Source organism: Platalea leucorodia (assembly GCF_965183815.1).
Source record: "Platalea leucorodia genome assembly, chromosome: 7".
Classification (NCBI taxonomy): Eukaryota; Metazoa; Chordata; class Aves; order Pelecaniformes; family Threskiornithidae; genus Platalea; species Platalea leucorodia.
This window is the reverse complement of record NC_138829.1, coordinates 3,786,908-3,814,906: the sequence shown is the minus strand read 5'-3', so window position 1 is coordinate 3,814,906 and position 27,999 is coordinate 3,786,908. Positions and strand designations below refer to the sequence as shown.

Below are 27,999 nucleotides of genomic sequence, written 5' to 3'. Positions count from 1 at the left end.
TTCGCTTACAACCGCCCCCTCCCCAAAACCCTGGCAGCAGCAGGCTGGCACCGAGGGACAGACTCACCCCCGCCACCGGCAACCTTGGCAGAAAAAAAAGTCCTTTTCCAGTACTCCAGATATTTTTCTTTAAAAGCCTAAGGTTAGAGTTGGATGTCATTTGATACCACGCTGGAAATACAGCATCGGGATGGAGAGACGACTGGTATTTTTGTTGCGAGGGGGGGAAACGATCTTGGCAGGCGATCTCTACTTGGCTAACAAAGGCGTATCTGTGTAAATATAAATACTGGGGTGAAATACCTGGCAGCACACCAATGTCAACACCACTACGAACATAAAATAAAGACCAGCAACGTAAAACACCTTCAATGAGCAGTTTAGGCTAATTCAAAATTCCCCCCCCACCATGCAGGTTTATTTCTTCATTTATTTATTAAGAATTCGAGTTGTAAAATACGCAAGTTGTTAAAAAAATTATTACAAACCACATCATGACAGCATTTGAGAAGGGTTGGGGTTTGAGCCCCAGGTCAGACCCGCTGCGCTTCGCTCTCTGTGACGGTAAATCAGCATTAAAAAGAAAAGACAAACCCAGGACGGGGTATTTACACGTCTGCCTTGTAACACCAAGAGTGAAACCAGCTGCAGAGCAATCGACTTCATCCGTCCTTCATCCTAAAGCTACGTGAGCTGCAGTAAAAAGATCGAAAGAGGGAGGTTAAGGGGAGCCGAAAGCCACCGCGGGAGGGCTGGGACCATCTAGGCTATTCGTGTCGTATAAACGTTCCCAGATGCCAAAAGTTTGGAGTCCAGTGTAAGAACAACTGGTCTTCTCTGTAGAAGACTAGAAAAAGAGTATGAAAAGGTAGAAAAACGAAAATGCACTTGTTAGGGGCTAGAAAGATTTGCCGAAAGGTACCTAAAGACTATTGCCCTCTTGAATCCACAGGGATTTTTAAGCCGATACCTGATTCAGAACTATGGTCTAGTGGGGTCACTGCAGACCCCCGAAACCCCAATGCAACACCCACCTAACTTCGTATGCAGATCCCCAAGTTATGATTCCCAAAGTTTCCCAGGACTGTAGATGAGCGGGAAAAGCCGGGAGATGTTTAGCAGCGGAAAGGAGAGGCAAGCCGTGTCCGCAAAAGCATTAACCCGAGGCGGAGCCAAAAAAAGGTGGCGGGTGTCCCCCAAAACGCTGATGATGGATGAACTGGACCTGGGAATAATTCCCCAGCCTGACGCGGAGCTCAGGCTGCGTGTAAACAAGGTATCAGGCACCTCCGTGAAGGGGTGGCCCCCCGGCTCCCCGAGCGGCTCCCCTGCCCCTGCCCGTCGCGGCAGGGCGGAACGAGAGAGCCAGCGAGTGTGGGAAGGGGCAGAAGCATCCCATGGAGGGGGAGCATCCCGTGGAGGGGCAGCATCCCGCCGCAGGGCAGCATCCCACCACGGAGCAGCATCCCTCCGCGGGGCAGCATCCCTCCGCGGGGCAGCATCCCGGCCCAGCCCCAAGGGGAGGAGATGCCGAAAGAGCAAGGGCACAGACCAAGCGAGGAGGGCAGAGGCACAGAGGTGTAGGAGAAGAGGAAAGACCCGGAAAGAAAAAGTCGACTTTGATTTTTCAGATTTCTAGCTACCCCCCGACACCCAGGGCGGGGGCCACCCCGAGCCCCCGCGCCCAGAGGGTGGCACCTACCCTAACGCAGGAGGTATTTCAGGCACGTCTAAGGCATCGCAGGAGTTGTCTTTGCTTTCAGAATCGCCTCGGTTTCCTCCCTACAGCTTCTCCCACCAGCACGTGGCATCAAACGATAGAAAAGAAAAGTCTGGAGCAGATGAACAGAGATAAACTCTCATGCACTACCACCGAACGTCGTCACAGGAGTATGAAGCACCAACCACGACACATGATTCACTTTTACTTGCAGAGCCGAAGCTAACCATATACAAAATGTTAGAAAGTGGGGTTCGCTAGAAACACGGAGCTGCCGGCACGTGGGGCGCGGGCAGGAGCTGCCGGCGTCCTCGCTGACCCGCCGCAGGGCCGCTCAACCCCTGGGCTACGCTACCGCCAGAAATTAAAAAGCACAAGACCAAACATTGAGTAACATCATAGTCATCTAACCTGTCACTATATATGTGACGACTTAAATAAAAAATAATATTTTGGAAAGAAATCAACAATATCATTCCAAGAAGGTTATACACATCCTTAGCAGTTACTTCGCTCAGCACGGCTCTGGTGCTTTAAATATGGAACAATCAAACAATTTTGTGAGCAGAAAAGTGACACAAATTTATTCTTTAAATTTTTTTTTTCTTTCTAGGCAACTCTACAGACTTCAGATCTTTTGCCTCGCAATGCAGATCATCTTATTCCCCCAAAGGTGGCCAGGTTCTTTAAACATGCACATCTCTGTAGCTTCCAGGCCGTGTATTTTACTTATTTTTGTTTAAATTCTGCGGACAAGCAGGTCGTCCCCGTTCCTAAAAACTCTACATCAGTGTTCAGGGTGGCCTGAGTGCCGGTCAGGCTCCTCGAGGGTTTACAGGATCACGCAGAAGAACTTCTTCTCTCTAAAGGGGTTTTCTGAGGCCGGGACAGGGGTCAATAGAGGGTCCTCCTTGGCGTGGGCTTCGCAGTACGCCATCAGGTCTGCTGCCGCTTTTGACACCTGGAATAGAAGGAGCCCCGCATTACGGACAGGCTGCCCTGGGGACATCCCACCCTGCGAGATCCCGGCGGCGGGGCTGGGCTGGCAGCGTCCCCAACATCACACCCTGGCCAAAGACCTGACCGGTGAATCGACAGCAAGTCCCTGGTGGGGCTGGTTTTTCATCTCTGGGCTCTAAGCTCGCCTGTCACACGCGCTCCCGTGAGCATCCTTCACATCCTTAACCCATTCGCATCCTTCACCCGACTTGATCCCAGCGAGGACCGACTTCAGCGGGCGCTGCATCCCCGCTATCTCTCCCCAGCATCCCTCAGAGGGGACATCCACAGCTGCTCCAGCAACGTTTGCTGCCCGCAGCCACCGACTTGGCTATTTATTCTGGACACGGCAGCAGAGGTTTTGCTTGCAAGCACCCAGAGGTGGCTGCAGCCAGCAACTGGCCCCGGAGCACTTCTCTCCCCGGGACTGGCTGTCATCCTAAAACCACCTCAGTGGAGGACAAATCCCCTAGGATCTCAAGCTTTCACATGCCCAGAAGCAGGAATTCCACCGGGGTGGAGCAGAAGCAGTCAGAGCAGAGGAAACACCTCCCAGAAAGGACTGGGCTTTCCATAGGAAAGAGGCTTCAGAACAACGTTGCTTTCAGTGTTTCCCTGCTAACCTCAAGGCTGAGCACCGAGCACTGCCCAAAGGACAGTTTTAACAGCAAATGTGACAAACAGCATGGGTTTAACCCGTTCCCGAGAAGGGTGAGATGCCTCGGGGAGAGCTGCTCCTTCCCACCCCCGGCAGGGCTCCAGGCGATGCTTCCAGCTGCCTCCTCCGGGCGAGCATCTCCCGCTGCCTTCAGCCACGGCCATGGGGATCACTTAAGACGAGCACCCCCCATAAACACCGCCCGCCACCGCGTCCCGGCTCCCACAGCGTGCTTTTGGCAGCCGCTCAGCAGCAGGCACCACCTCGCAGCATCCCTCCGAGCCGACAGCCAGCCTCCGAGCCCCGCTACCTTTATCCTGTCGATGTTGGCCTCCATCTTCAGCTGCTCCACCAGCTTGCGGGCTTGCGCTATACTAGCAGTGTTGTTGCTAGCCATGGGCAGGCCAGGCGTGCTCTCCGGATGGGCTGCGGGCACAAATACACATAGGTGAACTTTTGGGCTGGGCAGAGAGCTGCTCCCAGCCCTGAAATCCCCAAAACGATGGGCTGGGGTTGCATGTGTGGAGCTGTTAGAGCCCAGCTGCGTGAAGGAGGGCGTGAGGATGGGAGATGCAGACGTGGGCATTTCAGCCAGCGTTTAATCCTGTGTTTATAGAAGCCACCAGGCTTTTGTGGGTTTGCGGGTAGCCACACACTGCCAGCAGCACCCTCCTGTGCCCTCCCCATCGTCTCCAGAGGGGGAATGCCCTAGGAGCCGTGCTTAGGGGACACTGGGACCTTCTAGAGCACAGCCTACAGCAGCAGGACCCCAGCTGAGCTGTACTTCGGCTTTTGCTGTTATATGAAAGGCTGTGGTGGCAACAAGGCGAAAGGAAATCAGAGCAGGGGCTCCCCCCGCAGCAGCCCCGCGCTGCCCGGAGCTGCTGTGCCACGCCAGGCTCGTTCCCCTGCCCCAAGCCAGGCACATCATCCAGCCTCATGGTCCGTCCGGAGTCCCTTGGCCTCCCTTGCTTTGTCCCTGCTGCCAACTTGATCATTGAGATGCTAAACAGGATGCTGGAGTTTCCTGTTTCTCGAGATTTCTACCCCAGGCAGGCGGGGGACGCTCATTAAGTCCACGCCATCTCGATCGCGGATGTTTTTCCGTTACCTTATAACAGCCGCGAGCTCTGGCAACGGCGGCCAGAAACCCAGCGTTCAGCTCCTCCGGCAGCCGATGCTTTCCCAAGCACCGAGTATTTTACAGCGGAGGCACAGCCGTGCTGCGCTGGCCCCTGCCCGGCCGGGGCTGCCTGCGAGCTCGAAAAAGGGTTTTTTGGGGGGATATCTTGCAATATCAGGGTGCAGTGAGCCCCCCGCCAGCCCCTTGGGTGATGGGACAAGGATGGCACAGCGCTAAAATGAGGGGCTCGTGGCGTTTTAGGGAGGACACCGAAAAGCTGTGGGCACCTTCAGCTCAAGCCCATCTCGGGGGATATAAGGGTGTTTGGCAAGCCGCTCAGCCTGTGACCTCCAGAAAAAAGCAACTGAGCAAGGTTCCCATGCTCGGAGGTGACCCGAGAGCGAGCCGTGCCGGGGCCAGCCGGGGTTTCAGGATGAGACCCCTCCCCAGCCACCCCCCAGCCCGTTGGGGAGCGCGAGGAGGAGTTATTTTTTACCAGAAGCAGGTCTCTCTGGTGATTTGTGCCTCTAGGGGAAGATCTGTTCCTCTTGGCCGTTCGCTACCTTTAAATAAAGAGAACATAAAAAAAAAAAAAAAAAAAGGCGCCAGGTTAGGTTGGTGTGATGCCAGTCAACGCAACGAGAACATTATTTATGACCCCAGGAAACCCAGAGCCCTCGCAGACGCCGAGTCCCGTACCCCGCCGGGGAGGCAGAAAGGCTGTGGGTTTCCTTCCGTATCCCCCCTCCCGCCGAGCACGGCCCCCAGCGACATTATTTGTTTGCATTCAGCGAGGTTTTCGGCACAGGAAGAGGTTTCAAGTCAGCAGGCAACTATACGAGGGCTGTTGGCAGCCGGGCTTTTAGCTGTTCCTGTCCTGGCTTGCGGCGAGCCCCGCGGCACATCCGAGCACGCCGTAGGATGCACGGCGAGAGGGGATGCCGAGCACCGCATGCGATTTAACCGTCTGGTGCACAGAGCACGTGGCGGGGTGGAAAGAGCATCCCCGGGGGAAGGCTGCCAAAATCCTCCCCCCTTCACCGCAGCCCAGCTCTCACCGAGCATCCCTGACAGCCCGAGCTCTCTGCCCGCGTCGGGCAAAGCTCTGCACCATGGCTTGAGGTTTAGCTCAAGCGTTTGTGCTGTTTCCACGCTGTTTTTTCTCAGCTCTCCCCCAGTTTCTTTGCTGGAGAGGCGTTTGAGCAGCAGGTACCAGGGTGCTTCTCTCCTGCTTTTTGCTTTCAGTTCTCCCTGCAAAGCCACAAAGTGGATGGCGGTGGCGGTGCCAGCCCGTTTCTGGCACGGCAGCCGGCGGTGGGCTGGTGCGAAAGCCAGCAGCCATGTAGGTTCACCGAGGTGTACATCACCCAAGACACCGTTGTGTGGTTTGGAGCCCACAGAGACTTTTCTAACACAGCAAATGTTATTCTCGGTGATTTTGTGCCATTTCATATCGAGGACCGTGGTCTGTCGCTGCTCCAGTGGCAGGGAGTCACTTAGGGACTGAAGTTTAATGTCATGGAAAGAGGCACAGGAGCGGGGAGGACTGCTGAGAGCTTCTGTACGGCTGCTACAGCCCTGATTTTTTTTAAAAAATATACATATCCAACCCTGCTACTGCCTTCATGCAAGGAAACCCTCCCATACTCTTACTACATCTCGCCCTAGGGGCACTAAGGTGGAAGATGTCTCCAAAAACAAAGCCCAAGAAGCCCAAGACCCCGGTGGGACAGAGGAGGGGACATCTCTGTGAGCACCCCGCCGTGCACCGGGCTGCTGGGACGATGCCGGGGGCCCGGGGGCAGCTCAGCCAGCTCGCAGGACCCCGGCGTGGCCAGGAGCCGGCTGCATGCCCCGGCCACGCTCAGCCCCTCTGCAGAAACCTGATGTAGGAACTGGAAGCGTTTTGGGGCCAGCGATGGTTTTACAGCCTTTCTACGCTGCGAGCAACCGGGCGTGCTTCCTTCAACGTGAATAACAAAAAAATAGCAGGTGACACTTTGAACTGAGCTTATGAATATCCCCCGTCGAAAAACAACCCAGGCACCGCCTGGGCAGCAGCAAAGCTGTTCCAGCAGCATTTTTTTTATCCCAACATGAGGACACCCCCAGGAGGTCATGAAGGCCCCAGGAGTAAACCCAAAGCCTCCATGCCTTTTCACTTGGACTGGATTTAAGCCAAGCAAGCTGCTAGAGCATCCTCCTCTCCTTTAACCCCCAGTGCCTCTTTACTACTAATTGCAATCAACCAAACTACACCCTGGCGGGTGCTGCTGCCCCACACCACAGCTATACGTGTGTTTCAGACTAGATATAAGGAAAAATGTTTACAAGAGTAGTGAAACACAGGCACAGGTTGCCCAGAGAGGTGGGAGATGCCCCATCCCTGGAACCATTCAAGGCCAGGTTGGACGGGGCTCTGAGCAACCTGGTCTGGCTGAAGATGTCCCTGCCCATGGCAGGGGGTGGGACTGGGTGGCCTTTAGAGGTCCCTTCCAACCCAAACCATTCCATGATTCTGTGACTTATTTACCTTCCCCAAGACCCAACGAGGTGTGGCGTTCCCTGCCGCCGCACCCCGTGCTGAACTAGAAAACACTTGTTAGTGAGTAGATGCCAAGAGCATCAGACTTCAGACAAATTAAAACCACCCCGGAACATATATAAATCCTCAGACTGGAGGAAAAATGCCAAAATATTTGAGGATGGCTGTTAGAAGGAAATTATCTTTCCAGGCAGCCTATTTCCTAGTGGAGTCATCCCTCCGTGGGCAGGCACGGGGACGGGAGCTTTCAGAGCTGGGGTTGCAGACCCAGTGGATGCAGCGAGCCCGCCTGATCCCGTTAGGGGAATCCGGGTATTCCCAGCACCGCGGGGTGACGGCAGCCCTTGGACACAGCGGGTTTGTACGGGGACCGATGGGGCTGAGCGAGCGCAAAAGGAGCCATCACACAGGAGGGACACGTGCCGGCGCTCGCCGCATTACTCCGATTTACCTATAGGTCCCCTCCAGCTGGCAGAGCTCGGCTCCCGACCCTAGCCAGCAAAATCCCCACCTTAAAGCTAAAAATCACCGCGCTTCCCAATATTTCCTGATCCCCGCGTTGTCACAGGGCTCTTCTCGCACCCGATGCCGTTGTACTAAAGTTTGCCTGCAAAGGAAGGGGTTTCATGGCACTCAGGAGGGAATACAGACGGCCTCTTATTTCACCCGCTTAACGGCACATGTGCCTGGATAATAGGATTCCTGCCTTGGAGCCCACAGGTTAATGAGTAAGGACGCTATTTTATTTTCATGCTAATGATGTTTAGCATGTACAGTACACAGATAGCATCTCTTTTGGGCTCTGCGCTGTAATTACAACTCCGGATCTCGCCAGGTTGTTTTGCTACTTGTCTGTTGTGCCGAGGGGTCACGGGTTGTTCACCGCACGTGGCAAGAGGATGAGTTCATTTGCAATAAATGTCGGAAATTTTGCTGCTGATTTTTGCTAGCTGGTACCTATGCTCCAGAAACCCACCTAATTTGTTGTTGTGTCTGTTTAATGAAGAGCCATTGACATATTTGAGTGACATTTCCTTCTTTCACCAGTGGCACCCAGCCAAAACAGGCACCAAAAACTGGGATTTAATTGGGCAAACGCTGAGGGACACCCCTGATGTCGGGGCACTGATCCAGTATTTACGGCTGTGTCTGCTCTTGGTCTGCTCGCTCCGGCTTTGCCGAAATCGTCAGCTTTTACCCACGATGTGGAGCAACAAAACCCAGCCCGTGAGCTGCCCGCCGTCGCTGTTTCAGCGTGCACACAGCGAGCTGCTGCCCAACGGGATGAGGTTCGGCTTTAATTTGCTCTGCGTTGAAAGCCACCATTGTTTCGGGCCAGTCCTCCATCCCAGTAAGCTAATCACGCCTACCTTGCTTTCTGGATGCATTTCATCCTCCTAGCACATTTATGGATCCTGCACGCCCCTTAAATATTCTTCTGATCCAGGGGAGGGTGTTGGCACTGCTCCCGTCCCCTCCGTCCCCGAGCAAGCGGGCACGGAGGCGCTGACCCCCGTCCTGCCGCCAGCACGCAGCCCAGCGCCTGCTTTCGCCCCAGCCCCGAGATGCTCGTTTAAGTCAGCGGTAAACTAATTTCAGAGAATCACAGAAGGGTTTGGGTGGAAGGGACCTCTAAAGGCCACCCAGTCCCACCCCCTGCCATGGGCAGGGACATCTTCAGCCAGACCAGGTTGCTCAGAGCCCCGTCCAACCTGGCCTTGAATGGTTCCAGGGATGGGGCATCTCCCACCCCTCTGGGCAACCTGGGCCAGCGCTTCACCACCCTCAGCATAAACAATTTCTTCCTTAAATCTGGTCTGAATCTCCCCTCTTTTAGTTTAAAACCTTTCCCCCTCGTCCTATTGCTACAGGCCCTGCTACAAAGTCTGTCCGCATCTTTCTCAGAAGCCCCCTTTAAGTGCTGAAAGGCCGCAATAAGGTCTCCCCTTACACCCCCAGCTCTCAGCCTGTCCTCCCAGCAGAGCTGTGCCACCCTCTGACCATTTCGGTGGCCTCCTCTGGCCCCGCTCCAACAGCTCCATGTCCTGCCCATGCTGAGGACCCCCGAGCTGGGCGCAGGGCTCCAGGGGGGTCTCCCCAGCGTGGAGCAGAGGGGCAGGATCCCCTCCCTTGCCCTGCTGGCCACGCTGCTGGCCACGCAGCCCAGAATACGGTTGGCTTTCTGGGCTGCAAGAGCACATTGCCGGCTCATGGCCAGCTTTACATCCACCAGTACCCCCAAGTCCTTCTTGGCAGGGCTGCTCTCCATCCCTTCATCCCCAGCCTGCATCGATACCGGGGGTTGCCCCAACCCATTTCAGGACCTTGCACTTGGCCTTGTTGAACCTCATGAGGTTCACAGGGACCCACTTCTCAAGCTTGTCCAGGTCCAGGATGGCATCCCATCCCTCAGGCATATCAACTGCACCACTCAGCTTGGTGCCATCTAAAAATTTGCTACTGCCTGCTGCTCCTCATCCAGCTCCAGCCCGGTGAGCCACCGGTTCTGCCTCCTGGCACAGCCCGGCACGAGCTGCTTCACCACAGCACCGCCTCCGCCGAGGCAAAATGCCGTGTACAACCCAAAAAAGCCCCTGCGAAAGGAGCATTTCTTGATGCCGCAGCGATCGAGCCCTCCTGCTAAGCTGCCATCCTACTCCTCCCTCTCAAACTGGGCTCCTATGGGGCTCTGGCATCCTGCAGCTGCCAGCCCTGCTTGCAAGAGTAATTAGCCTTCGTTTGCCAGCTCCTCGTCAGCACAAGCTGCCGCCTGCTTTGCAGAGAGCTGTGCCCAAAGGCGGCAGAGCAAGCGCTTGGGCAGAGGGGTCCCCGGCCTCCGGGCGCCTTGCGCCAGCTCCATCACCAGCCCAAACGCCACAAAATCTGAGCCCAACCTCCCCCTTAGCTTTTTTCCCCCTTTCACTTGGGTTTTATCTCAGGTTGCATGTGGGTGGAGACTGGAATTCTCCTAAATGTTTAAAAAAATGGCATTTTAAGGGTGATTATTCAGTCCAATTACCTTAAATAGGCAGCTGTCATTACAGAAGGGGTATCTGAAGCACATTTTGCCCTGCGTTGGGTCCATCACCGTTCAAAGGCAGTGCTAGCCCTGGCTGGGACACTGGCATCCTTGCAAGGCATTTTCTTACATTTTTGAAGGTGCAAACAGGCATCGAGTGAGATTTTACAGGTGTGACGAGACGCCTCCTGCCTCTTGAGGGGTCTGCAGCCTTTGCCCACCCAACTGCCGCCCTCTGCATTTTTAAACCTGCGGATCCCATCCTCTCCTCTCGCCCAATTTTCCACACTTTTTTCACCTCCCAGTGGGTTCTTCTCCATTTTGCGGAACACCATTCTCCCCAGTCTGAACCGAAAGGAAAAGCGGTGGCTCTGCAGGAAAGAAACCGAAAGCGCTGACATCTGCCAGGGCAAAACCTCGCCGTTCCTCCACCGTAAAGACCGAAAGCAGCTCCCCAGAGCACCGCACGGCATCGCCCGCCACCGAGAACGGCTCCTTTTCGCAGTAAAAGCAGGAGCCTCCTTGCTTCTCAGTTTCAGTTAAAAAGTCGTGCTTTCCATCACTGATGCACTGGTATTTTCCACCCAGTTAGTAGCAAAGTGGGCGAACCCCATTGGGGCAGCCAGGATTTTGGGGAGCGCAGGGCTCAGGCTTGTTCCTACCAGGCAGGCATCACCCAGGGTTTTTTTTGGTCCAGAAAAGGTGCCAAGCTGGATATTGTAATGGAGGGATTTGTTCCAGCTCTCATTCGTGCTGGGATTGCTCCGGGTCCCTGCGCATCCCAGTGGCTGAGGCCAGCCCAGCTCGCTGCATCGCAGGGGCACGGCCAGGCGCAGGGCCAACGCGGTCCCCACCGAGGCAAGTGGGCTCTCCTGAAAATTGCCTTTTCCTCCCCAAAAACCAGGTGTGACGTGGCATCCAGAAGGGATAACCGAGCATACGGCCGTGCCATCGTCCCCCCACAGCCAGCGCTGCCGGTCACCGAGTGTGGGAATCCCTCGCTTGGGGCGGGCTGGCTTTTCAAGCCATCCTGTTGCTTTTGCTAAAAGCCATCGCTAAAAATAGGTGGCTCAGCTGAAAAATAATGACTAAATATATACAGAAAAATATAAAAATATTACAGACGAAAAGAAAATAGCAAAGAGTCGTGTTTCCAGGGGGTGGGAGCTGGTGTAGTCGCATTGATCCTGCCAGCAGTCGCAGACCTGGCTGGGAAAGGAGCCTTAATACGCCCAAATTACATGTGTTTCATTATTTCCTTAAGCAAAGAAAACATTACGAGCTAGATTTGTGCCCGTGGGCTCCCATCACGCCGCTTTGCTGGGGCACAGGACCTTAATCCTCAGCGGTGGTTACAGCCACAGTGCCCAGTCCCCATCCACAGGGATTTTATTCCCTTTTCCAACGTCCATTTTTAATACCCGATGTCCAATACGCTGTTTAAATCACAGAAAAGCGGCTCGCAGGTCGGAGACATGCCGGCAAATAAATAAATAAATTAAAAGGCACCAGAGTGGAAAATGAGCCTGTTTCCATGGAAACGGCTTCGTTATCACACCAGCATCCGATCCCTCCTGCCAAACAGGGGCGAGGTGGGACGGGCGCCCGTTTTGGCTCCGATGCCGGTGTTTTGCCCGTGGTGGCGGGGTTCGGTGCCGATCCCGCGGCTGGCCTGGCCTCCCGCTGCTTCTGCGGCAGTTGGGGAGGGTGGAAAATCTGTTGGCCATCTTAGCCTATTCAGCCATATTTCACCCCAAAAGCAGCGCCGGGGTCAGACCCAGCCTGCCGCTGGCTCAGCCAGCCCTGGCTCTGCCAGCAAATCTCATTATCAAGGCAACACAAAGCATAGGGAGCAAGAGGGAGCAGCCACAAAGATTTTTTTTCTCTTCCATAATTTTGCTGGGGCATTAAATAAAGAGCTCAGGGCTGGAGCTGGCTTTGCAGAGAGCCCGGCTCAGCATGTCCCCTCCATCCACCTTCTGCTGCTGGAGCCGACCACGGCTGGAGCCCAGACCTCATTAATATCTCCAGTCGATGGCATGCTTTTCCATGAAGTTTGCAAGCGGTAAAGGTTTTAGCAACATCTATCCATTTGGAGAGCTGAGCGTGTCCCAGCACAGCCTGCCCGGGTCGAGGCTCCCGGAGAAACCTCCTTCCCACAAGGCACGTACGGACCCGGAGGGGAGCGGGGAGGCAGCGGCGATGGAGCCAGGCGGCTCCGGCCCCACGGGGACATCTCGGCTCTCGCAGGGCTGTCCCTTTTGCCTGGAGAAGTCACCGCACCGTGGGTGTCACGCGAAAGTGAGAATCTCAGCTTTTTATTTTCTCACGAGTGTCCTAACGGTTAAAAACGAAGGCAAACAGAAAGCAACCTCGACTTCCTTTTTTTTTTTTTTTAACGTTTGTTTTTTTGTTTTCTTTAAGAGATTACTCGGGTGAAGGACCAGCCACCAGACAGCACAGCCTGCGACATCTGCTCCAGCCCCTCCTGCCACCGTTCATAGGAAACAGTGGCTCTCTCCAGCCGGGTACCACGGGGAGGGAGCACTGACCTGCTCCGGGGTCGGCACAAGGCTCCGGCACTGCGGGAACACCGCCAGGGTTTCCAGTCCCTGGGCTGAAGGTCAAGGGTTTAAGCAGCATCATTTCCCTGGCTGATGAAGCTGGCGATTTCCAGCGAGCCAAAAAGCCGTGTGACCCTCCACCTTGGCGCAGGGCCTTTGGGGATGTCCCCCTGAAAAGGAAAAGCCGCCCCACCGTCGTTTGGGGGAAAACCCTGGGAAAGCGTGTTTGTTTTTCTGCACAAGGGACAAACCCAGCAGTGTGCGCAGATCAGGGGCTGGGAGGACGGGTGCCCTGGGAGCTTGGCCAAATGCTGGGGAATAAGGATGCCCAAATACGTGGTCCAGTGGTCCAAGCAAGCGAAGCTGCGGCCAAGCATCGCCTTCTTCCCATGGCCTGAGTTTTCATCCAGATTGAAAATACCCATCATTTTACCGACACTTCTGCCCTCCGGTCAGCCCCTCGTTGTGCTCTCAGCACCCACACACGCCCATGGCGACGCTTCCCGGGGACGAGCGGGGCCATGCCTGCCAGGGGGGACAGCCGGGCTCCTCGCTATCTGCTTATGCTGTGGCACAGAGAGAAAAAGGCCTTGGCCGTCACGTTTCGGTGTGACACCCCAGAAGGGACAGATAAGGGCACGCATCCTGTCACGCCGTCCCCCGCGCCGCCTTTCGGGCTCTCCTGCGGCAGAGGGTTTAACTGATCCACTTCTGCGATCCCCACCGGAGCCGAGCAATGCCACCGCTGCACTTCACCGAAAATGAAAATAATTTAAGGCTTGGGGTTTTTTTTTTTGGTTGGTTTTGTTTTTTTTCCATTTAACGAAATGTTAAAACGCACCCAGAGGCCAAGGGGAAACTGAAGGCTCGCTGCAGAGCACGTGAGCGGCGGAGCGAGAACACGGCGAGCCTCTGCCCTGCAAATCCCCGAAACCCTCGCAGTAAAGGACATGGCTGCTCCCCTGTTCGAGCTGCGCTAGCCTTCATCCTACCCAGATTTAAAAAAAACACTGATGCTCTCAGTCGTTTGCATTGTATTTTTATGAAACTTGCCTGAGAGGAGAACACACAGTTTCGGAAATTCCCTAAAACCACCGGTGCTCCTCGGAAAAGCGGGGTTTCTCAGAAATGCCACACTGGCCGCCTCCCGCAAAGCGGTACCCACACTGCCCAGAGCATCCCCGACCTCCCCGTTGGGCTGGAAGATGGAGACTTCTCCACAACCTTTTAAGTCCCCCAGATAGCCCACAGTACCTCCAGCACACAGATGGCCCAGTAAATACAGAAAAAGAGAAGAGGGAGGGAATCGGGCAGAGCGGAGCAGTGAGGAGGGGTGTGCAGATGGGTCACGCTTCGCCCCGGGCTGCTGCAGGTGTCCTCTTTGGTGGACGAGCTCATGGGAGCTCATCCGACCATCGCCCACCAGTGCCGACCTCCCCTCCTGACATGCCTGCTCTCCCAGCGACAAAGCTCTCACCCCCCTTACCCCCCAACACAACCTGCGGGGCTCCCCTGTGGTCCCACATCTTCCCATGAGTCAGACGCCCAAATTTCTCCCCGCCAGATCCATGAAACCCTTGGAAAAGTGGCCACTAAGCCTTGGGGCACCACAAGCCCACAGCTTTCTCCCACGCTGGAGGGTCTCTCCCCTGCACGGGGGTCAGCCCAGGCTGGAGCTCATAGAACCATCAAATGGTTTGGGTGGGAAGGGACCTCTAAAGGCCACCCAGTCCCACCCCCTGCCATGGGCAGGGACATCTTCAGCCAGATCAGGCTGCTCAGAGCCCCATCCAACCTGGCCTTGAATGGTTCCAGGGATGGGGCATCTCCCACCTCTCTGGGCAACCTGGGCCAGCGCTTCACCACCCTCAGCATAAACAATTTCTTCCTTCTATCTAGTCCAAATCTCCCCTTTTTCAGTTTAAAACCATCACCCCTTGTCCTATCACTACAGGCCCTGCTAAAAAGTCTGATCTTTCTTCTAAGCCCCCTTTGGGTGCTGGAAGGCCGCAATAAGGTCTCCCCGTAGCCTTCTGAACAACCCCAACTCTCTCAGCCTGTCCTCGTGGAAGAGGTGTTCCAGGTCCATGGCACTGCCTGCAGCCCTGGCCAACGCACCGTTTAACATCGGTTAACGTACTACGCAGACGTCCTTGAAAATACTTGAGTATATTATTTTACATTTCCACTGCAGCAACAGCCAAGGAAAGACTATAACGCCCTGTACCCCCACTATATAACACAGCAAACCCCTTCTTTAGGATTATTCTCAGCCTGGCAAAACACTTCCCGAGGGCGTGACTCTTCCCAGGCTGGAGTGACCCTGATTTAACCACGTCAGGGGCAGCTGGTGATAACCCAGCACCACCCACCCACCGACAGAGCAGCAACTATAGGGTAAAAGCACGAATCAATTGACCAAATAAAAAATTCCCGTTGAAACCCCGATCGGCTCTTGGATACCAATACCCACCCCATGAAACCTGTTTCCTACCGATGAAGTGGCAGCAGACAGGGCAGTCCCTTCCTTCACGGGGCAGAAGTTTCTGCTGTAAAGGAGACTCTAGGCCTAGGAAACACGCACCGCCTCCCAGCTGGCCAGAAAAGAGCAGAAACCCTCAAAAAAAGCTATTTTTTCCCCTGGAGAGACCTCTAGAAAATCAAAATCACCCTTTCACTAGAAGCATCATCACACCTATGACTTCTCAATTCCTTCGCTTCTTGATTTCTTCCCAAAACCAACTCAAATTGACTCTGAAATAAATTCTCTTTACACACCTTGCTCAGAAATCCCAGCTCCCTGCCCCTTGTCCCAGGAAAAAAGAGAGGTGGTTAAAGCTGCCGAGGAAGCAATGAGCTCCTGGACCGGCAAAAGGAGTTCAACATCTGTTCGCACAGCTCTGAACTCCTGACCCTTAATTAAGGAAAGCAGCCAAGAGCTATTATTTCACATTAATTAACTGATCCATTCTTAGGGTTCAGTTTTTAACATCCTGCTTGCCAGGGTCAAGATAAAGGCCTTTAGGGGAAGGTGCGAAATGAGGTTTGAAAGCCAAGGGAAGAAGAAGGGAGCGCTGCAAGGCGGAGGCGGTTCACCCACCATCACATTTGCAAAAGGATTTGGGTATTTGGCTGTGTCAACACCACTCCCGAAGGGACGAACCCGCCCCAAGCCTCGCGCAAAGTCACCCGGAATTCGAGGCCCCGGTGATTTACGAACCCCCTGAGGAATCGGGTTAAAATGTCACATTTTTAGGGGGTAACCTCCCCGCGACACCAGGAAACGGGAAGGAGCCTGTGGATTTGGCAATAGCTCCCGCCACGGTGCCAGGCTGCTGGCCTCATCCTTCTGCAAGGCGTTTTTCAGCTCAGCTAAAATAAAACCAAACCCGCTCCTTTTGCTTACGGCGCAAGAGCCTCGTCGTGCCTTTTCGCCCAAAGAACTCCTGCAGCACGTGAAGCCCTCGGCTGCAGAAATCGTGGCAATGAGAACTCATTCTCTGATGATTTCACCCAAACCAAACCTTTATTAGAATTTTATTTTAAGTAACACTCACACGAAACCTAATAACCCTTTCCAGCCGCTGGGAATCACCCAACAAGTTACATCAGCAAAGAAACAACCCCGTTAACCATCCCATTAGTTTAAGCCCCCCCAGGAATTACCTTAGACTGCTTTAATTAGGTATCCACTGTACAAAAGAATTAATTAATTAGTGATAAGCACCTGAACCACATTACTCATAAGGCTCTATTTCAAGCTTCAAATACAGCAAACAGGTCACAGCCTATCTGCTATAGCAGAGCCGAGCCCCGGTGCTGCTGCCTGGTATTTCTCTTCCCATCCCTGCCATCAAAGCAGCAAGGCTGGGAACTTTTTTTTTCCCCCCCCTTCTTTATCTCTTTTTCAGGTTTTTCACAGCATCCAGAGCTGGTGCCTTTAGGGCCACTACTCAAATAGCAGATGTAGCACGTGGAGATGGGAGAGCTTTGTAATTACTTTCTGAGCTTTGGTGTGCTTCAGGCATGGGTTGTGGGGTAAAACCCTACATCTTGCAGCTACGGGTACCCTGCAAATGTTTCACTACAAAGCTGTTGCGCTACGGCATCAATACGATACCCCTTAAATGAGTAAAGCATTTGCCGATGGCCAGATCCCAAGCTGCAGGTGGAGGATCACCACTATACGTGGGTGATTTTAGCAGGTTTCTGGGGAAGAAAAAAAAAAAAAAAAAGAGAAAAAAAATTTCCCCGTGCTATTCTGTATTTTCACCATCAATAACTTTGAAAAGTAATTTATTGTGGCTTGCGCTGGCCCCGACATTTCGTGGCCTGTGACTTCCCCACTGGCAAACTTGGGGCTACCAGGGGGGTTTCTCCGAGCTGACAGTTCCTGGCAGGGATGCGGGCAGGGATGCAGAGCCGTGGTGGTGCTGCAAACCAGGTTAGCTGGGGCTGGCTAGGGAGAAGTAGGTTGCTCCTCCGTCCTCGGTCGGTGAGCTGACCCATATTATCTCAATTAAATTTAACTTCTGTGGCCCGCTGCTGCCTCTTTTTTTTCCTGTAACCTAATGCATTTCGGTCTAAAGTAGGACCCGGTTACGGGGGCAGCGAGTACGCCTGGGTCCTTCCCGATGTGATGAGGAGAGGAGGGCACGGCCATGGTGGCAGAACTGGGACAGGGAGGTGCAGGGGGATCGAGAGGCGGCCGTGGGCTCGGCAGCTTCCCTCTGCTCAAGTCCTGACCCACCTGCATTTCTCCTGACCACGACACTCCTCCAAAACAGCAAAATTTGCTTTTCTCTCCCGAACTGCGCCCTCGGAGCCGTTCCCACGCTATTGCCCCAGCTCGCTGAGCCTGTCTCCATCCTCACCCCCTCTCCATCCTCACCCCGTCTCCATCCTCACCCCCTCTCTGGTGCGCTCACCGCTTACTAACCTCCGCATACAACATCTTGTTTTCCCATGGAGCCCAAAATCCCTGAACCAGCCCCTTTTCCCCTTAAAATGCACGCAAAGCATCCCCGCCACGCTTCCTGCTGAGTCAACGGCCCTGCTTTTACCACCACGCGTTATTCTGGCTATATTATGAAATGACACATGCTCAGCAAACACTGATGTTACGCAGACGGGAGGAGAAAGCCGCCCCAGAGCTGCTAGCCTGGGCGGTGGTTTTACACTTGCAATATCAAGCATTGCAAAAAAAAAATATATAAACCCAAAGAAACTGTGCAAGCCCCGTATTAAGCAGCACAAGACGGCGTTACTCATGCTGGCTCGCCCTCCCCTCCCGTGCATCGATACCTCCTGTGCCGGAGATCAATCCGTCTTGGCCGTGCCACGGGACCCACATGCTTCATTTATCCCCCCCGTGCCCGCTCCCGGAGCTTTAATCCTTCTGCCAAAGGAGCCGGAGCCGCTGTGTTTGGGCCCCTCTGCTCTGCCAGCTGCTTTCCCAAGGGCAAGCGCCTTCCCCTGCCTACCTGGCTGCTGGGAAGCCTCAGCACGGGGCTGTGCCGTTGCTTTCTATCTTTTTCCCAGCGTGAGCTATGAAAATCAATGAAGGCAGCTGCTCTTTGGGGGGCCGCGTTTCGGTTCCAGGTAGGATGAAGGAGCAGCATCCACTCACAGCCAGCCTAACTTTGACATCAATTAATGGAAACACTTACACAGGGCTTAGATTTAGGCTTCAAAAAAAATAAATCAGCGTCTCCCTTATTTGCTGCTTATACCTCTCCGTAAGCCTGGGTTGCTGCATTAAAATCATCTTTTTATTCCCCGCTCGCATGGTGCAGAGGGAGGAGGCCGGGTCCCCCCCGCCGGTGTTAGCGGGGGAGCGAGGGAAGCACCGGACACGAATACAAACCCCCCCAAGCGAGGATGTGAGGCTGAGCAGCAATTATATTAAATCAGCTGATAAATAATGCAACATATTTTGATGGTACTAGCCCTGCAAGCACTGCACAAACACCATCACGTCTCCACGATATTAAAAATACAAGGGATGAAGCGCAATCAGGTCGGCGTGACTTGACTAATTGAACCTAAAGCCCTTCTGAAACGCTGTCCTCGGGGCAGGCTGGAGCTCTGGCCCCACGGCAGAGCCACCAGACCTTTGCCTCTACGCAAGGTCCTACAGAAACCGATGGACTCCACCAGACCTGGTCAATGTTCAACGCTTTCCCATCCAAGGTGAAAGACCTCTGCTTGGGCACTTCCCAGCGTGAGCAGAGCTGCTCCAGCCACAGCCACAGCCCTGAAGACCAATTAGAAGAGGTCCAAATAGATTTACAGGTTGTGGATGGCTGATGACCCCCCCTAAGGACCCCAAACCACTGCAGACCCAGGGAGGGGGTAGGAAGTCCCTGAGAAGGCATGTAGATATATGGTGAAGACCTGCCACACGGAGAAGACCTGGCCACGTTTCTGTATGACCCTGGAGGCACTTGGACCCACATGGACTCATACAAAGTCCATGGGGACAGCACGGATCTGCCCATGGCATTGGCCCTGCTGGTTCATTACCAAACCCCCTGTTTTCTCACTGGAAAGCCCTGAAGGGATCTGGAAAACAACAGGAAAATGAAGGGAGGTGGCACAAGTCCCTGGGCAGCTCTCCCCATGGCCACCAGCTCTGAGGACTAACACATCCCAGCCTGGTGAAAGCCAAAACCGCAGCCGGAGACTTCTTCCATAACACAGCTTCACAGCACAGGCAATCAACGGCCTGAACTTGATCTGCAAAACCAGCCAGTCCACTCCTTTATCCCCACTCAAGATGTCACGGAGACATAACCATCTCCCCACGCTCTCCATCCAGCTCCTGCCAAAACAAATTCAAGAGCCGATACAAGCAAAGGAGCCCTTGGAGCCAACGCAACCATAATGCAAGTGAGATAAAACTGCATGACGTGCTGATGGAGCATCCTCCCGAGCAGGTAAGGAAGCCAAAACCCAACCGTGAGGACAAAACTCAACCTCCTTGTACATGGGGGGGGCCACGGGTGAGGAAGCCTCCACCATGCAAATGCGATGGTCAGATGTTTTCTGCACAGCCATTGGGATCCCGGGAAGGAGGACACGTCCCACAAAGGATCTGCTGTCCTGCAGCAGCTCAGGGCTCACGGGAGCTTCGCTGAGGGGTGGAGGGGAAGAGGCACCTCCCATGAGCGGCTGTGGTCGGAGCAGCAAACAGCACAGCTCCGCTCAAGAGAAACTTTATGGAGATCACGAGAGGTCTGGTTTTGTCAGATAAGAAGAAAGGGCAGGAAATGTCACGAGGTTTATAACCAAGCAGCTAAAGACTGAGTCCGTTCACCTCCAGGATGACTAATGAGCTTAGCGTAGCTCCTGGTACATTCAGGCCACACTTCAGGGCTCCCCAAGGCTGCAGAGAGGAAACACCCCCATTAAACCCCCTCCTAACAGGTACCAGCACTAGGACTGCCTGTGCCCCCGTAATGCCTTAGAAAAACGGGCACTGAGAATTTCTCCTGGTGCTTTGGTCCTCAGGAGACTCAGACCAAGGTCTTGGTGTCCCTCCATCTGAGATGACCCTTTCAAGAGGCGAAAGGCAGCGAGGATCTGGCAGGAGGGTTTGGGAGCCACGGCGCAGCGAGGAGATGATGCCCCTGGGCTCCGTGAATGCAAAGGGATCTCCAGGGACATTTAACCTTCCCCCAAAGCCATAAACCTCAACAGGCTGGATGTGGCCCGTACATAAGGAGCCACCAACACCCTATTGACCTGAGAAGATGTCTGCAAGCGCTAGGGACACACTAATTCCCACCAGAATGGTGTCTGCAGATGTGAAACCAAAAGAAGCGGTGGGGGAGAAGGTGGTCTCCTCAACTCATCCCCCATATGTCTCTTGCCTCACAGTGTCCCCTGTGTGCACGGCCCAGGGCTCTCTGCAGGGCACACAGCCCAACCCCACCAGCAGATGATGGATGCTTATTCACTCCCCTGCACCCCTGACACCTGCCTGTTCCTCCCAAGCTCTGGTTGAGGAGAACCACATCAAAATGGAGAATAAACTTTTGCAAGGTGATTTCTGCCTGGAAACGGCTCACGTGTCGCCTTCCTCCTGCTGACGGCGGCAGGGAGAGCAAGCTGGAGCCCCGGCCCCCCACCCCAACTTGGCTGGCAATCACCGTCCCGCTCTTCTCAGCCCCCATGGGTGATGGATAACTCACCGCAGAGGGTTTGAGGCAATCCAGCCCAGCCCCAGGGTGAGGGCCGAGGCCAAGGCAACTGTGCTGCAGCTTTTCGGTTGGGGTTCAGCCCTTTGGAAAACCCAAACCCACCTGATGCTGTCGAGGAAGGATAGGGACGAGCCCAGAGCCCAAAACTGATCTTGTGGGTGCTCCTCACCTCCTCTACCCCAAATTGGGCATCACGGCAGCGAACATAACGAAGCCCTAACGATGATGCCTGCTACACGCAGAGACATGCTGGCACCATCCTGGCATCCCCTGGTGACAGCGGTATCCTGAGGACACATTTCTGGCACCCCTGTTGCATTTGAGATCCGTTCCCCGACTCCCAACGCCTTCTTTATCCTGGTCCCCTCCCTTCACTGCACCTACTCCAAAGCAAAACCAAAGACACCGGGACCCGAAAGGAATTCAGTCAACACTGAGCACTTCACATCTGCCGGCGACTGGTGCTTTCTTACCCAAAATGGCCCAAAACGCACAACTCCTCCAAACCCACGGTTAGTGCAATGCGCTCAATCTGCAGGAATTCACAGCTACGGGGGGGTTTTAAGATGACCAAAGCCTGAAGCGTCCCTTCAGCATCCCCCTTAAGGAGATCACGCCTCCGGCCCGTGACTCCCGGACGCCTGGCAGTGCTCCCCACGCCATCCCGGGGGGATGCTGCAACAGGTCAAATGCTCTCGCCCTTCATCCAGCTTCAGCTCCCGGTCTCTCCTCTGGGACACGGCTCAGACGGGAGGAGGCAAGACAGAAAACACAGCTTCTCCACGTCCCCGCAGATGCTGGCGGGTTCATGAGGACACCCTGCCTGTTCCCAGGTCCCCAGGTTGGGGATAAACCCCCCAGAGCCATAAGTGTCCCGGTCCCACCATGACCACTGCTTTTCCACAGCCACGAGGACTCAATGCCACATTTGCTTATTGGCAAATAAACCAAGAAAGGTTTTTATGAAAAGAGAATCGGCAAACCCAGCGTTAGCACAAATCCTGCCCTTGTGCAAAGCCCAGGGCTGAAGCACTGCTCGCATTCACCGCGACTTGGCATAAAACCCAAACCACTGGCGAACCCCTCCCTGGTTCCCAAGGCGCAGGGCCGGGACAGCCCTCTCGGCCGCCGTGCCAGGGATGCTGCGGGGACCGATCCGGCCGCAGGATCCGGCCCCGGCTGCGCTGTCGCCGGAGGAGCGCAGGTTTCCCAACACGACAGCGCTGAAATGACCCGACTGTAATTAACTCACAAACCCACCCGAACAGCGTCACTGTGTTCCCCGAGGTGCCAGTCAGGGGAGCGCCGGGGCTGCTGAGCTGCTCCCGCGCCGGCAGGCGGAGGAAGGGGGTTTCTCAGCGTCGAGTTACTCTGGGCATCTTCCATAATTAGGTCTGTGTCTCTGCACAGAGGCGCCGGTGGTGGCACGGGGCACCGACGTCCCCGCGGTCCCCCGCCGCAGCTGGCGGCTCTGCCTGTGGGAATATCCCATGCTGTGCCGGGGATTTTTTCCCTTTTGGTGGGATCACATGAGGTCCAGGAAGGAACGCTGATGCTCCGGATCCCTGCTGAGCTCCAAGGCTCGGGAACGGCTGCTCCTTCCCACCCAAGTCGCTCACTCTTACAAACCCAGCTGCTCAGCCAGGACCTTCCCGGCCAGGGGAGCCGCTCGTAGGGAGCATCACGGGAGGGAGAGAGCCAACTTTCCCTCCCAAAGCCCTCAGGAGAGCAAGCAAGGGCGCGATGATAAACCTGTTACACCAAGACACCAACTCGGCTAAAGGAGCTTGTCCACCGCGGCAGCACCATCGCCCCGCACCGGCTCCCGGGGTGCCCGGCCGCCGGGTACAGCACTTGGGGTTCACAGCAGCACCCCTGCGAATAACCAACCTGCAGCTCAGCAGGCTTTTGGATGCTAGATGAAAGCATCACCCACCACCGGAGACCTCCCCGCGATGCCGGTACCCACCGACCGCGATCCAGCAACGCCTGGACCTTCCCTTGGATGAACTAATTAGCCCGAGTTAGGACGATGATGACAGACAACAGGGGAAGAAAATTGCTGTGTGAAAAGCAAGGGAAGGACGAGATAAGGTGAAAACTAATTGTGTTTGGTAGGATAAGCAGGTCCGGGTGCAGCTGCTGCCCAGGAATTGTTGAGGGTTTCTCAGCTGCATGTCGTGGTGATTTTTTAAGGTTTGGTACGATGCCATTTCAGGGATTTTTTTTTTTTCTTTCCCCACTGAGCCTGTGAAAAATTGGGTTGGGTGTTTGAAGTCCATCATACCTCCATGACATGCAGGAGATGCACGATTTTAGCCTTCAGCCTGAGCACGGCTGCATCCTCGCCCATCCTCGCCCAGCCCAGGGGCTGGCCGCATCCAGCTCCCGCTGCCTCCCAGCCCGCAGGGCGCCGGGGATTCGCTTGCACACCTCTGATCGAAGACGTTATTCATTAATCACTGACCTGACCCAAAGCCCAGGCTCGACAAACACCATCCCAACAACTTCGGATGGGTTTTGGAGCAAGCCCTACTTCTCCAGAGCCAAATCCGTGTCCTGCCGGCAGCTGGAGCCCGTCCTTCTCCCCAGCTCAGACCTGCCTCGAACCGGGGCGAGTGCCAAACGGCTCGTGCCAAGCGTGTGCGGAAAGCCGGGAGAGACAGCCTGCGTTCTCCCGCAGCCATCACGCGCTCCCCCACCAGCAGCACAAGCAGGAGCCCCCCGTTTCACATCTCCCCATGAGTTTGGGGCGGGCAAGGCTGCTCCTGCGCTTTAAAGAGAGCGGTTTTGGGGCTGTTTGTACCACGCGTGTTGCACATCGAAGAAAAAAATACGCATGAGGAAGGGCTGAAGTCCCACTGGAAGTGAGCAGGCAATAAAACTGCGCAAGGACAAGCACAAAAATCCCCTTGCCAATGAACCACGCTGCAGGCCGCGGCATGGGGTAGCATCTCCCTCTGCCTTTCATCCCATCCCTCCTCCCAGCAGCCGCTGCGACCCGACGAAGCGGCTGAGCAAGAAACCAGAGGGGGAAAACCAGCGAGAAACAAGTCTGAAAAGCAAAAAAAAAAAAAAAAAAAAAATTGAAAACCCACCCTAATCCCTTTGCTCGTTCCTCCTGCTTCCACACCGGCTGTGAACACGCACGGCTGTATCCCGCTCCCGCATCCCGGCGCAAGGATGAAACGCTCGGAGAAGTCACGCTGAGAACTGATGCAACTCGTGCCGAAAATAGTGCATTTTCCCAGGGCAAACCTCATATTCCCAACCCAAAACGGGGCAGCGGGAGGAAGCAGGCGCTGCAGCCCCGTGGTCCTCGATGGCAGCACACGTGTCACGAGCGTGCCGGCCTCGAGTATCCCGGCACTGACGTGCGGGACGGGGAGGCACGGCCACCCCCGGGCAGCGTTTTTTGGGGGCACGGGGGGTCCGCGGGGCTCCGGCGCTGGCTTGTCAGCCCTAATTACTATGGTAACAGCCTGCGCCGGCGCCTGGCTGTCCTCCGTCGGTGACTCACTGGGTTTCAAAAGGAGAAGTGCTGCCTCGGATGCCGCCGTTCGGAGGCCAAAGCACTGGAAGGGCACATCCACATCTGCGGGGCCGCCGGGTGGGAAGGCATTGCCCACCCTTGCAAAATTTGGCTTTTTATGGCGTTTTCCCACTCATGGCCACACCGGCACAGGGCGGCAAAGCAGCAGGCTGGCTTGGGGATTAAAAATAATAATAATAATTGAGCTTTGTCACCAGCTCGCAGCCATCTACCCGTGGGAATCGCACCTCGCTGCGATTGCCTGCTCCTGGTCTCGATAACCCCCGTGCTGCGAGTGGGCCAAAATTTCTCCGGCGGAAAACGATAACCCCGGTGCCATGAGGCAGCCCCGTGCCAGGCCCTGATGCACGCCGGTTATCTTATGGCCACTTATCTTATGGTTAGGGCCACTCATCCGAGCAGAAGCCGCTTCTGCAAGGAGCCCGGAGAAAATGCAATGAGCATCCTTAGCACGGTACGTGCACCGCTGGGAGCAAAGCTGGCAGCTCCCGGGAAACTTGGGAGGGAGAATCGGCACGTGCAGGCACCATGCAAGACCCACAGGTCCCCCCAAACTGGGGATACCCTGTTTCGGAGGTGAGGCTGACTCCAGTCATCATCCAGGCGATGCTGAGACCGCCAAACTCGTGTCACAGGTGAGCAGCAAGCAGCACATGGTGCCAGCGGCAGCAAGCAGCAGCCCCTGCTTCCTCGTGCAAGCAAATGCAAGGCTGAAAAAGCTAAAAAAAAAAAAAAAGGCACCAGTAAAACTGGTGCCAAGGGAGCAGCACGGGCGATGCTCGGCCTCACGAGGCCAACACGGGAGCTGGGGCGGGATGGGGCTGAGCCACGTGCCCCCGCGCCCCACGGCATGGGGTGAGAAAAGCCCCGTTATAACCCCGGGAGCGCCTCAAAACACCCTCCTGGAGAAAGGCTTCGCCCCGGGGCTTTCCTGGCGATAATTAATTGAGTCATATTTCAATCCAGCCAGCGGCCATATGGCAGAAAAGAGGATTAAAATCGCATGCTCCAGCTACATTCAGGGAAATCCAGTTATAAGGAAAAATCCTTCGTGCCTGGCCCCAGCCTGCTGCCAGGGTACGTGTCGCTGCCGCCCGTGCGGCCCCGGCCCCTTTCCTTCTCGTGGCCGGGGAGCGTGGGCTCGCTGGCGGGGCGATGGTGGTTCGGTAATTCGGGGGCCCGGAGGGAACCGGGGAAATAAATAACGCACCGGACCCGCAGCGATCCCCTGCCCGGCAGCAGCAGGTACGGCCACGGCAGATCATACGTGCTCTGAGCCGCTGCCCTTCGGGGTAGCACGCTTTAAGTTCATTAGTAACTCATTAGTAATGGGTGGGGATCGCTGTGCTTCAAGATTTTCCTTAAATATAAAGCCATTTTCTACCGAGGAGGCAAGAAGGCAAAGTTTTTTGCTGGATTCCCCTCCCGCTGGGGCAAGCGAGCCCTGGACCGGTTTTCCCGGAGCACATCTTCCCGGCTGACCGGCGATTTTCCCAGGGTTGCTTTACCCGAAGCGCTCGCCCCACAAACCACCGCTGGGAAAAATAAGGATTTCGATGGCAATGATGGGGAGAGGGCGGCGGCGGCGGGGACGGCGGGGTGGGGTACCCCTCCGCCTGCATGGCTGTCACCCCCAATCCCATCGCCAGGCCGGGCTGGGGGCAGCTCCATCCCAGCTGAGGTTGCTGCAGGGATTTGAGGTTGGGAAAGTCTCACCCTTCCTTCCCAGGGAGGAAAAAAAAAATAAATATGGAGAAAGAAAGACCACTACGTCTCATTGATGGGCGGAAAAAGCCTTTCCTGTGATGGCAAATCAGTTGATTAACTGGGGATCAGCCCCTCGAAATCAAAGCTTTGTTGGGGAGACTGAAGCCGAGGTCCCCGGCCCCGGCGGGATCGGGACCCCCGCGCCCCCACGGCGGTGCCACCCCCACCCCACCCCCCCCGAGGCCGTGGGGTCCCCGTAGGGCGGCCAGCGTGGGGTGGGGGTGATGGGTGATGGGTGATGGGGATTTGGGGGGATTTTCTGCTGATTTGGGAGCGGTACGGGGACCCGCGGGGGCCGCCGGCAGCGGGCGGCCGGGGCTGGGGACCGCCCTGCCCAGCTCCAGTGTACCCAGTGCTGCCCATCCCAGTCCTCCCAGTGCTCCCAGTACCCCCAGCCCCCCCCTCCCCCGCTGTGCCCGGCGGTACCTGGAGGCGGGCGGTGCTGCCCCGAGTCCCCCGCGGGGCGGGCGGCGGCGGCGGGACGGAGGGAAGGAGGGATGGACGGACGGACGGAGGGAGGGATGGACGGAGGGACGGAGGGAGGGATGGACGGAGGGAGGGAGGGAGGGATGCGGCGGGAGGCAGGAGGAGGGTGGTCAGCAGCAGCCCCGAGCGGCGAGTCCCCACCCAGCTTTGTCTGCGCTCATCCCGCTGCCTACAGGAAGCGGCTCGGCCCCGACTTCCTCCTCCTCCTCCTCCTCCTCCTCCTCCTTCTCCTCCTCCTCCTCCTCCTCCTCCTGCTCCCTCTCCTCTCCGATCCCCCGGGTTCTGCAGATCGCTTTTCTCCAGACCCCGCCGCCTCCCGCCCCTCACCCTGCCTCAGGCCCTCTCCTGTCCCTGCCCATGGCCCTGGCCGGGTCTCTGTCCCCAGCTCTGCCCGTTTCTGCCCCTTGTCCCTGTCCCCCCCTCCACTTCCCCCCCGGACCCTGCACCCCGCACATGCCACGCACCAAACCCACAGCCCTCCCACCCACCCACTGTACCCCCATCCTGCACCCCACACCCCTACACCCATCCCACACCCTGCACCCCACACCCCTACACCTATCACGTACCCTGCACCCCGCCCATACCCCCATATCTCCCTTGCACCCCTCGCACACCCCGCACCCCACAACCCCCTGCACCCCTCGCACACCCCGCACCCCACAACCCCCTGCACCCCTCGCACACCCTGCACCCCACACCCTGCGTCCATTGCACACCCTGCACCCCACAACCCCCTGCACCCCTCGCACACCCCGCACCCCACAACCCCCTGCACCCCTCGCACACCCTGCACCCCACACCCTGCGTCCATTGCACACCCTGAACCCTACAACCCCCTGCACCCCTCACACACCCCGCACTGCACAACCCCCCGCACCCCTCGCACACCCTGCACCCCACACCCCATGCCCCTCGCACACCCCACACCCTGCATCCATTGCACACCCTGCACCCCACAACCCCCTGCACCCCTCACACACCCTGCACCCCACACCCTGCACCCCTCACACACCCCGCACCCCTCAACCCCCTGCGCCCCTCGCACACCCCGCACCACACAACGCCCTGCGCCCACAGCCCCCCTGCACCCATCCCTGCCCTCTCTTGCCCCCCACACCTCACAGCTCCAAACCCCCCATGCCTGGATCCCCTCTTCTGCCCCCCAAGCCCCCTAACACCAGCACCTCTACCCCGGTGTGGGCCGGCCCACCCGCCACAGCCCCCAGCCCCCCCGGCACCCCCAGCCCTCTCCCTGCCCCCTCGAGCCCTTCCCAGCTCCGAATTTGCCCTCTGAGCCCCCCCTGCCCTCCAGCGCACAGTGCGGGGGAGCACCCAGCCCTCACTATTTTGCGTTTTCC

At 56.2% G+C, this 27,999-nt stretch overlaps 1 protein-coding gene across 1 annotated transcript; it reads right to left on the bottom strand.

Annotated features, from left to right (window-relative positions):
* GNG2 (G protein subunit gamma 2) lies at positions 1-26,726 on the bottom strand. The gene is made up of 4 exons (XM_082318615.1): positions 26,579-26,726; positions 4,997-5,063; positions 3,688-3,803; positions 1-2,681 (listed from the first exon to the last, which is right to left on the bottom strand). Exons 3-4 carry the CDS (start codon positions 3,772-3,774, stop codon positions 2,553-2,555), a joined length of 216 nt encoding a protein of 71 aa, XP_082174741.1. The 5' UTR covers positions 3,775-3,803; positions 4,997-5,063; positions 26,579-26,726; the 3' UTR covers positions 1-2,552.
* Positions 26,727-27,999: the final 1,273 nt, after the last annotated feature.

Excerpts from the sequence above, each read along its gene's own strand:
- GNG2 (XM_082318615.1), bottom strand. The coding sequence starts at position 3,774 with ATGGCTAGCAACAACACTGCTAGTATAGCGCAAGCCCGCAAGCTGGTG. Across the intron at positions 2,682-3,687 it reads CCAACATCGACAGGATAAAG|GTGTCAAAAGCGGCAGCAGA; the intron begins GTAGCGGGGCTC and ends CTTCTATTCCAG.